At 32.2% G+C, this 12,445-nt stretch overlaps 1 protein-coding gene across 1 annotated transcript; it reads left to right on the forward strand.

The window, feature by feature from the left end:
* The first annotated feature begins 9,278 nt into the window (after positions 1 to 9,278).
* Positions 9,279 to 12,098, forward strand: LOC148606857 (uncharacterized). Its single transcript, XM_088545576.1, has 3 exons — positions 9,279 to 10,137; positions 10,953 to 11,129; positions 11,405 to 12,098. The coding sequence occupies exons 1-3, from the start codon at positions 10,084 to 10,086 to the stop codon at positions 11,903 to 11,905; spliced, it is 732 nt and encodes a 243-aa protein (XP_088401702.1). The 5' UTR covers positions 9,279 to 10,083; the 3' UTR covers positions 11,906 to 12,098.
* Positions 12,099 to 12,445: the final 347 nt, after the last annotated feature.

The following is a 12,445-nucleotide window of genomic DNA, read 5'->3' on the forward strand; positions in this document are numbered from 1 at the left end:
TTACTAAGTATGTATAACAAAGTTTGGAGGCGTATATAAGAATCACTCTGTCTGTCTGCTTGTCCGACTGTTTTTACATTCTCTTAATGCAATTCCTCCTAATAAAACTGCGCAAGCGATTTCGATAAACTTTATTGGAAGGTTGGGCATCATATGTTGAAGTACATAAAGGAATATAGTTACTATTTGAGACTCCAACAAAACTAAAACCTTGAAGCTAACTTCTCCTTGAATGTACAAGGGATTTTAATGAAATATAATAGAAGGTTGGGCATGATATATAGATGTGCGTCAAGGAATGTAGCAAATGTAGGATGAAATAAAATTTTTGAAGATAAATTTAACTTCATTTGAAGCATGGATGGGGTATTGTCTTTGTGAGCTTGCCTCTGCTTTTAGCAAGACTTGCAGGTCCTAGTTACAACAAATACAGTGTATAGCCCTTTGTGTGTTGAACCATTTAATATTTCCTAATCTGTTAACCAGTCCTTAAAAAATGTTCTTTGATATACGCAAAACAATAAATAGGTCTTTAATTTCTAAATTATTATTTTATTTATTTTTACAGCAAAATAACAAAGGCAGACAAAGAATTTGAAAAGAACTACCTGCTGAAGTCACTGACTCCAGTCTTCCGGGAGATATTTAAAGCCCATGCAGAAACTGTTGTGCAGTACAGGTTTTCTGCAAAGGCTCAAGAATATGTTAATTCTGTTGAAGATCGAGTTAAATTTGGTATAGTGGAGACAAATTCTGCCATGATGTTTGATGAATCAAGAAGATGAAAATGTCTATTTAGAGCCCATCAAAAGCCATGTTGGCTCCGAATACATAAACCATCTTGAGAGGTTGAGTTAAGCCATTCATCTGTTCCAAAGTGTTTTGGAACAGATGCTAGGTCACAATCAAACATGATCAAATGCATGACAAGAGACAAGGTCTGAAAAGAGCTACAATAACATGAAAACATGTACAATTTCCATACTATAAAGAATAAGTAGTATGTGAAAATTCAAGGCCCCAGATGGAATGTAAACTTTGTTTAGCAGGGCATAAACATTTTGAAAGGGGAAGATCTTTTATATTCTTAGAGGGGAGGGGGCTGCATGGATGTTTTTTTTTTCAGGTCAGAGAATTTATTTCCAGCTTGATGCAATTTAGATTATTTATTTTCACTATAACCTTGGCTATAAACGGTTTAAATAAAGTACATGTATATTTCAAATTTAGAAAAACAATCTTCAATTTATACTTTTCACCACTTCCAGTTAAGATATTTTGGGGTAAAATGGCAGGTTATTCAATGTAGAGTATTGGAGAAATTCATGAGAGAAATTGTTGATTGATTTAAAGTAGAAAATAGATTTCTAAAGCTAATTGATACATTTATTTCAAGCAACTATCAAAGTCAGAGTTCGGGATCTATTTTTTATGGTATGATAAGGCCAGATTTTTTATTTCCTGTATGATAAGAATCGGGATGTATGCTTTCAAATCATTAATTAAAAAACATAGCCACTGTTACTATATTGGAAACATATTGATGAATTGACATAGTTTGCCTTATATCTCCAAAACCATTCTAGATATGAAAAAATAATTAGATGTTATTTTCCTTATTGGCTAGAAGATAATTAATACAGGCTCCTGGTGAAATTTGTAGGTGTTTAAGGAGAAGGATATTTTTATGGATATGTTCAAAAATTTATGCAAATATGTAGTAAAATTTAAGTACTAAGCCTTTTTTCAAATAATTCACATGTGAAATTACTAAATTTTATCAATCTTCATATAGTTATACTAATGGTATTACAAAGCTTTCATTGTTATAAAGATTTCTAAGATGTCTGTATTTTCAACAGGACATGTATCCATGTATCCTGAAGCAGCTTAAATTTATTCAGTATGAACATGACAATGAGCCACTTCAGGAAATAAAAGATAAAGACTTTAAGCTGAAAGTGGCAAGGAAAGTTTTAGAGGAACCTGGGAGTTTGTTTCCCATAGCCCAGTTGAATAGCAGGTATGGGAAGGATTACATAAGCTCCTCAATTGTTAATTCAGCACTTGAAGAAATGGAATCTAAGGGTCCGGGCATAATTAAAAAGGTCAAAGTCAACAAGACCAAACCAGTGGGAGTTTTTTATAAGAAGATTCCAGAATGGACAAGGACAGAAAGTTTACGCTTTTATGGAGTTCTTGAAACTTTTTATGCTCAACAGTTCTTCCTGCCACTTTCAAGGTCTTTGAAAGTAGACATTAAATTAGTAAGTGAACACCATCGAAGTGCAGAGATAAATGAAAAAAGGAAACAAAATCTTGAAACAAATAGTCCTAGACAGCAGAACAATCAATCATCATAGGCTAATTATCTATATTCTTATGTTAACTACAAGATGTCCTGGAATTTTTTGTGCATTAAGTATTTTATTGACTCGCTAGTTGTATATTATTGAGTCCTTCCAACTACAAGTCAAGAAGAGGTTACTTTAAACTGAGAAATATTTGCTAAGTTTTATTAACAAAAATAGCAGCAAACTTTAGTGGCCATAATGAGAAATTAAAATCTTACCAGAGTTGCAATTAATTTGCTTTAGATTCTGGTCTGATGAATGCCAATAGAGAATATGAAGTCAGAGGGACAATAGTCAAGGTCACATAGTTATGAAATAGGTGATAAGAATGTAAAACGGTTACTCTAGATTAGAATACATTAACTTAAGAGAATCAGCATTTCACATCAATTTTCACTGCAAAAAGCTGATTTGCTAATCCAGTTGGCATTACTGAATATGTCCCTGTATTTTATAATTCACATAAGGGGAAGCAGGTCTAGCACTAGACTTATATAACTCTATCCAACTGAACATAAACTAAGGGCAGTACAAACATTTTATTCTGGTTTCAAAATTTTACTTGGATGTTTACCCTTTGTATCACAGAGAAAAAAGTGCATGCAAACATTTCAGCCATGTATCTCTCCTGTTTTGAACTGAATGGTGTACAAAATTTTGTCAGTCATGTTACTTGTCTAATCACCTTCATCTAGAATACAATGTTGTTGGAATAATAGAAAAGTTAAGGTCCCTTTTGGTGCATCAGATTTATGTATGAAAATTGTTGCAATACATGTTTGGCAAAATATGATTGATTGATTGTTGGGGTTTAACGTCCGAGCAGCAATATTTCAGCTATATTCAGATGATGAAAATGAAATGGATGATAAAATGAACATGAAATAATGACGAAATAAAAAAGGGACGGGACACAAGGGCACGCCAGGGGTACCCCATTCCACCACCTGGGGCACACATCCCAGTTGCTCTGTGGGCAGAGCGCCTAGCCCCGGCTAGATTTCTGAGCACTATTTAGTCGCCTTTTACGACAAGCTTAGCGCTGCTGCAGGCCTATTCTTTTGACACCCGGACCTGCAAGGGACTGTTTGGCAAAATAAATTGACCCATATATGCTGGTGCATGTATTTTGAAAATTTTAAATGACAATAGTGTAAGTAATTTTTTATGATGAAATCATTGATTTGAAAATTGCCTCAGAATTATTGTGGAAACAAAAACTTTGTTTAAAAAAATGCATACAATTTCATGATTGTGGAATTAGTACAATTTTGTTTTATAACAATGCCCTGCCATTGGCATAATTACTCTATATTGTTCATAGTGAATCGCTGGATATTGGTAGTACATTTGAAGGCATTGTGAGTTTTTAACTATATTGTTTGTGTTGTATGTGATATTTTTATGAACTGTAATTCTCAGTTTGTGAATTGAATGGAGTCAAAGGGTTGCGTGAGTTTGTTATGAAATAATGAATTTGAAACGAGAAAAATGAAAACATGAAACATTATTTTATTTTGTTTTAACTTTATACAAACAATATGAATAGTCATTTTTATATATACGGAATGCAAGCCATTTTAGTAAAGTTTTCAAAGGGAAGTAACCCACAACACCCTACAATCTGGTTGGGGTCTCATTGGGGAAAGGGAAAACAGTAAATATTTTTCTTGGAAACTTAAACTATTTTCACTTCAGTAAGTACTTAGTGGTTCAAATTAAGTTGTGAGGAAGTATCCAAGTACTTATGGTTTTAGCGGCTCTAATAAATTGAATATTTAAATTTAAAGTCTACTGCTGTACATTGCTCCAAATTGACAGTAGAACGAAGTCGGAAACATGAAACATACTATTGCTTACCATTTTGTTGGACTGGTCCTGCAGAGCGATAAGAAATATTATTATTTCTTTTACTAAACAATAAAAATGGTTGACAAGGGCACTATCACTGATAGAGGGTTTAGCTGATTTTTAACTTCATTTATCAAATATAATTATTATTTGGATTAATAGTACTTTCACAGTAATACAATATTATTTTTTTGTTTCCAAGCTTTAACTTCTTAAAGTTGCATATAACACTAACAGATGAGCAGTAAAATATTTGCAGGTAGTTACAAGGTACAATTTTTGCTTGTGTGTTGAACATGCAGCCAATACTTTGTTTGGTATAACATTTATTTGGACAATCAATATATAATGCTGTAAAGGGTTTGGTTAATTATGAGGTTAAGAGTTTGGGTTATTATCAGGTAGAGGGTTTGAGTTTTTTTTGTAATGTATCGGGATTGGGTTATTATAAGTTAAAGGGTTTGGGTTATTATAGGGTAAAGAGTTTGGTTTATTATAAGGTAAAGGGCTAGGGTTATTATAAGGTAAAGGGTTTGGGTTATAATAAGGTTGATTGATTGATTGATTGATTGATTGATTGTTGTGGTTTAACGCTCGAGCAGCAATATTTCAGCTATATTCAGGCGATGAACATGAAGTGGATGATAAAATGAACATGAAATGATGATGAAATGAAAAATGGGATGGGACACAAGGATAATGGGGTCGACAAATTTTGATTGCCACTGGAAATCGGGAGGGGTAGGTAGGGTCGGGCAATTTAGCCTCCTGTGGCGGAGCCCCATGGTTCCTACTTCGGGAGAATACCACAGTAGGGTTCTTTAATGTGCGAATGTTCTCCTGTAACAAGAAAAATGTGTTCCCAAATGATCCGTATACATCAAATATGGACATTTTTCATATGAATATTACTTCCTTTTCATATTCAGAGCTATTAGAAGGTATCAAATAAGTCAAAAGTACTCAATTTTTTAAAAATTGAATATATTTTACCCCAATTTTATGAAATTTTAATGTTTTCCTATTCACAGACAAGTCAAAATGCTTTCGCAATGTACCATGTATAATATAATGGACACTTTTCATATCAACAATGCAATATTTTCTTTTTAAGGTAAATAAGATGGTATTGTATTAGCTAAAATAGCTAAATTATTTTAAAAAGAGTAATTTTTACCAATACTTCATGAAATTATGGTATTTTTGTTCTCCTGGGACAAGGAAAATGTGTCCACAATGGTCCATATACACCAAATATGGACATTTTTGCTATGAAAATTACTTTCTTTTCATATTCAGAGCAGTTAGATGGTATTGCATCGGTCAAAAACACTCGATTATCTAAAACTTGAATATATCTTACCCTAATTTTATGAAATGTTCACATTTTCGTATTCTAAGACCAGTCAAAATGTTTTCACAATGTATCATGTATAATAAAAATGGACACTTTTCATATCAACAATGCAACATTGTTTTTTAGACAAATAAGATGGTATCACATTAGCTAAAATAGTTAAATTATTTTAAAAAAGAGTACTATTTACCGATACTTTATGAAATTTTGGTATTTTTGTACTCCTGGAACAAGGAAAATGTGTTCCCAATGATCTGTATACAATAAATATGGACAACTGTAACATAAAAATAACTTTCTTTTCATATTCAGAGCAATTAGATGGTATCACATCAGTCAAAGAGTAATCAAGGGAACCAAGGTTATAACGGTAATTAAAAGAAAGTAATCCAGGGAACAAAACACTCCATTATCTAAAAATTGAGTATATCTTACCCTAATTTTATGAAATTTCAATATTTTCATACTCAGACTAATGAACATGTTTTGGCAGTGTACCATGTATAATAAAATGGACACTTTTCATATCAACAATGCAATATTTTCTTTTTTTAGACAAATAGGTTGGTATTGTATTAGCTAAAATAACTAAATTATTTTAAAGAGTAATTTTTACCAATACTTCATAAAATTTTGGTACTTTTGTTCTCCTGGAACAAGGAAAATGTGTTCCTAATGATCCATATACATCAAATATGGACATTTTTCACATGAAAATTACTTTTGTTTGATGTTCAGAGCAATTAAATGGTATTGCAGAAGTCAAAAGTACTCATTTTCTAAAAATTGAGTATATTTTACCCCAATTTTATGAAATTTCAATATTTTCATACTCAGACTAATGAAAATGTTTTAGCAATGTACCATGTATAATAAAATGGACACTTTTCATATCAACAATACAACATTTTCTTTTTTTTTCACATAAAAATTACTTTCTTTTCATATTCAGAGCAATTAGATGGTATCGCATCAAAAACACTCTATTATCTAAAAATTGAGTATATCTTACCCTAATTTTATGAAATTTCAATATGTTCATACTCAGACTAATGAAAATGTTTTGGCAATGTACCATGTATAATAAAATGGACACTTTTCATATCAACAATGCAACATTTTCTTTTTTAGACAAATAAGATGGTATCTCATTAGCTAAATAGCTAAATTATTTAAAAATAAGAGTAATTTTGTCCAATACTTTATAAAATTTTGGTATTTTTGTTCTCCTGGAACAAGTAAAATGTTTGATCCATATACACCAAATATGGACATTTTTCATATGAAAAGTACAGTCTTTTCATATTCAGAGCAATTAGATGGTATCGCAAAAGTCAAAATTACTCTATTTTCTAAAGATTTAGTATATTTTACCCAATTGTATGAGAATTTAATATTTTTTTTATTCCAAGACCTGTCAAAATGTTTTGGCAATGTACCATGTATAATAAAAATGGACACTTTTCATCTCAACAATGCAATATTTTCTTTTTTAGATGAATGAAATGGTATTGCATTAATAAAATAGCACTTTTAACAAATACTTCATGAAATTTTGGTATTTTTGTACTCATGGAACAAGGAAGATGTGTTCCCAATGATCCATATACCACAACTATGGACATTTCTTACACATAAGAATAGTTCTATTTATTTTATGTTCAAAGCAACATAAGTGTATGGTAAAAACACTTATCAACTAAATTTTTTTTAATAATTTTTCGTCAATTTAAAAAAAACTTTCAACATTTTCATACTTCCAGACCAATGACAATGTTTTCCCAATGTACGATGTATAACGAAAATTAACGTGATTTCATTTCAAAATATTTACACACATTTAGAAATTTTGTATATGGAATGTGTTTATTGAAGCATAATACACAATAATTGAAAATTACATATAAGATGTTAGCAATCAACAAAATACGACGAACACGTAAACTGTATGTCATGAATTACTATTAGTTTTATTTTGCAAGTTAAATTTCGAAATAAACCAATTACTGAGAAGAATACTTCCAGTGGACACGATCATTTGTTTATCGTGCTTCGTACAACGTGTTTCGTGTGGCTTTCGTGTATCGTGTGCTTCGTGTGCGTGTTTCGTGGGATCGTGTTTCGTGGGATAATGTTTCGTGTGCTTCGTGTGCGTGGGATAGGGAATGTTACACTTTTTAGGGGGTGTATTATAAGGTAAGGGTTAGGGTTATTATAAGGTAAAGGGTTAGGGTTATTATAAGGTAAACAGTTACGGTTATTATGAGGGAAAGGGTTAAAGTTATTATGAGGTAAAGGGTTAAAATTATTATAAAGTAAAGGGTCAGGGTTATTATAATGTAGAGGGTTTGGGTTATTATAAGGTAAAGGGTTAGAGTAATTAAAAGGTAAAGGGTTAGGGCTATTATAAGGTAAAGGGTAAGGTTATTATAAGGTAGAGCGTTAGGGTTATTATAAGGTAAAGGGTTAGGATTATTATAAGGTAAAGGGTTAGGGTTATTATAAGGTAGAGGATAAGAGTTATTATATGGTAACGGGATAGGATTATTATAAGGTAGAGGTAAGATCCAGGACTAATGTGATGCACAAAAATAGCTTTTTTTGCTTATAAAAAGTAAACCATTTAAAAACATAAGTTTTAGAATGCAATATTTTGACAAATACTAGAATAAGTTGGAAATGGAATTTTTGGCATTTAGCTATAACAATAGAAATACTTTTTAGGATAATAGGTTCTCACACAACACATTTTAGAATTAAGCTTTAATTATAAGTTGCGATATGGTTGCATCACAAATAATTAGCTCTTTGGTCCTTAAATAAACAAGTATGGTCATAGGACATTAAAGAATAAAAGGGTTTATTTTCATATATATACACTTATGATAAGCTTTAACATCTTCAGATAATTAAGATAAAGGTGTTGAATTAAGGTAACAAGAATGTGGAAAATGTTAGATTGACCAATGGTCAAAAAGGGGCGTTAGCCAAATTAATTAATAAACAAATGTGATTGGTCAAATTGCAGCTCTGGAGGTTGCACGTGATTGTCCGAAACGCAATGTTTCTAGACTCAGGACTAATTTGTTATAGAGATTTTGCGCAATAGCTCGCAATGTTTCTACGCTCAGGACTAATCTGCCATTTTAAACTCAGTGCTCATCTGACGCCAAGTTAAGAATTTACTAATAGGGCCCTATTTTCATGCTTTCTTACATGAAGGATAAGCCTTTTTGACCCAGTGGGGTACAAATATAGGCTTACACTGAAAAAGAATCTGAGAATATTCTTTGGCGACAAATTGATTCGGTAATGGGAGGTATAAAGGGGGTGCACGTTGGACACTTCCAGCCCATGGACTACTACACATTACTCCAGTAATTTATGTACATGTATTTTGATATTGCTACTGGAGACTGTTGTATAAAACTTGGGGAGTATTTAAACATGTATATTTTTTTCTGATTTGTGACGAACGTAGCAAGCCAAATTTTTATTAAAGGTTTTGCAGAGGTCAGAATATTTATTTTCAATTTACTAGCCAAGATCAGAATATTTATTTTCAATTCACTAGCTAAGGTCAGAATATTTATTTTCTAGCAATTTGCAAAGTCAGTCTATTTATTTCTGGTATGATGAGGCCAGATTATTATTTATTTCCAAAATAATCAGATTATTCATTTTCAAAATCTGCCAGGCCCCTAAATCTGAATCTATGTCAACTCATACCTTCGGCAACTCGTACCCAACAAACTCGTACCTTTCTATATATTTATAACAAAATAGATAATGCGTGTAAAATATACATTTTAGGAAATAAAATATACATTTTGGGAAATAAAATAAACATTTTGAGAATTAATACATAGTCTATATTTTTATAATATATATGGCACGTGTTTGTGTGCAAAAATTAGACGCACATTTTGAGAATTAAGATATACATTTTGATTGGGATAAAAATAAAATTTTGAAAAAGAAATAAGACGTTTGTTTGATTGATAGTAAATTAATTAATACGGTGATCATTAAAAAATAAAGGGCCATTCTAATTAATTTATTTTGAAAAAGAAATAAGACGTTTGATTGATAGTAAAATAATTAATACGGTGATCATTAAAAATTAAAGGGCCATTCTAATTAATTTATTTGGAAAATGAAAATAAAAATTATAGGTAATTAATGATTAGCAGGACAATTAAGTTTATATTATGCTACATCAAAGCTTAATGAGTAATATTTGTATAAGCAAATTAGTTTTTACGATGGTTAAATAGCAATAATTGTAAAAACAATAAGTATGGTTTCGGATGCCGGTTTGATACTTCAAAGATGTATGAGAAATGCTTGTACTAACAATCTGTTGGCTTCAAAGGAAATGCAAGATTTGTATTTTGTAAAAACCAAGCTAAAAATGATGATATAAAAGACATATCCATGGAAGTTCGCATAATATTTCGATTGCCACCATGGTGCGACCAAGGTGTGTAGATTGTAAGAAGACAGTAACATTACGCCAAGATGCTCTACAGTGTGATACCTGCAATGACTGGCAGCACAGATTATGTAATACTGGTAAATTTATTTTTGTTCTTTGTTGTTGTTTTTTTTTTTGTTATTATTTTTTCACAAATAAATAAAATTATGCTCTTATAACAAGATTATAATTATATTTTAAAAGTGTTCAACGAATTTATGTATTGTGAAAATTTCCTTATATAAATATAAGAATGTAATACAATTTAATGATTACTGTCCCTGTATACCGTAGATGTTTTGCAAATGTTTTCATTGTCCGTAGAATGCGGAAGGGTGTATATTGGGCCCACGTTTACTTCAATTTTACTACACGCGCATTTTAATCTTATTACACAGGGGTGTTTAATAAACTCGCTGGCACGTGTGTTGGTGTAATTGAATAAGCGTGACAACAATCATGAAGTTAATTAAATTTAGATTCGCGTATTTTTTCATCATTCAGAATTTTTATTTAACATGAATAATTGCATTTATTTATTATAATTTTAGATAGACACAGACTTCATTCCTGCCAGGTTTCTGCAAGACGTCGGAAGATAGACTACATTCCTGTAAGTAATTTAAGCATATATACTAATGAATTTCAGGTCTTACACTTACACTTCAAATTCTGATGTGATCAATAGTGATGAGGTATTAATTTACCAAAATGGCCGTCTACACAACTAAAATATACTAGTATACGATTAACATTATAATAAATACTATGTACAGAGTAAATGTAAATGAGACAATATTCAGAGTAAATGTAAATGAGACAATATACATAATAATTAAGCAATAGCATATCATAGCATGAAGCAATACTCATTATTTCTATATTGTTCTTATCATTTCTTATTATATTTCAGGTATTACAGGCTTTGACAGAACTTCTTGCTCAGCCAGCAGTATGTGGTTTCGTTGCTGACTTTGAGTCTGGTTTATGGCAAGCACTTCGTGTGGTGTTTCCAGGCAAGACCATCAACGGCTGTCTTTTCCATTTTACACAGGCTGTGTTTCGACATGTGCAGGAACTTGGACTTCAGGTAAATAACTTAAAATTCATACTTTCATAAAAAGGATAACATAAAACATCGACAATGTACGACGCAATCAACAACATTTGAATTTTGTACAACACTGCGTGGACATTTGTATGTTGCACACAAATCCGAAAACATGACTAAGAGCACGAAACCCAAAGTTCCAAACCAGTAATGCCAAATGAATGATATAAACATCAGAGCTTTGCATGCATGATTAAATTTTGACGATCTGTTGTGTTTGTACATGTTAACTAAATATTCTTTTTCTTTTTCAGCCAGCTTATCGCCAACAAGATAGTATCTTCAAATACATCAGGAAGTTGATGGCCTTACCATTTCTGCCAGCAGAATATATTGCACCCGCCTTCAACAAACTGAAAGACATGGAGACGGAACCAGTGACAGCTTTAGTAGAATACATCAACAACACATGGATACGTAGTACCGTTTGTCCGATTGAGACATGGACCGTCTATATGCATCCAACGAGAACGAACAACGACGTGGAAGGGTGGCATCGACGTATCAACAAGAGATCCAACGACGAGACAAAACCGTTCTACCTCCTGGTTCCCAAGTTGTATGAAGAGGCCGCTCTATTACCAACCCAGATGAAGATGGTGACAGAAGCCAAGCTGACGAGACAACAGAGAGCATCAACCAAGCTGTTACAACGGACGTTTTTCGAACTGTGGGACCAGTACAGCTCCAGTGATCTTACTGCTAGCCAGTTACTTCGCAGTTGTGGCTTACTGAATGGGCCTGCAGCAGTTTAGACTGACAAATGTGAACCATTAAATTGTATTAATTTTATAATGTATGTGACTCTTGAAAATGAAAATAACAACACATCAATCTTTTTTAAATAGTAAATTATCCTTCAGATTAACGAACACGAAGGTAAATACAAATTTATATAGAAAGGTACGAGTTGGCAAAGGTACGCGTTTGTTCGGTACGAGTTGACCTGTACCCCTAAATCTAATGGTCGTCCCTAATGATGTTGACGCTAAAAAGATCGTTATTCAGGAATGAAGCCGAGCATCGATGAAACGCTCGTTGTTGGCCCCTTTTTGGTCCCCAATTTTAAACCAGTTGGGACCATTACCCCCAAAATCAATCCCAGTCCGACTATTGACAACACGGATGACAACAACGATGACGACAACAGCACAATACCAATACACGATCCCAATTTTTTTGCAGTCGTATAAAAATGCAAAACGCACAGTCAAATGAATGTTTAGGCCTTAAAATTTGTTTTAATTCGGTTACAGTTGCATCAATTTTCAGTTTTATAGATCCGCCAACAACAA

Source organism: Perna viridis, chromosome 9, assembly GCF_037379345.1.
Source record: "Perna viridis isolate PV_CMFRI_1.1 ecotype Kerala chromosome 9, ASM3737934v1, whole genome shotgun sequence".
Taxonomy (NCBI): Eukaryota; Metazoa; Mollusca; class Bivalvia; order Mytilida; family Mytilidae; genus Perna; species Perna viridis.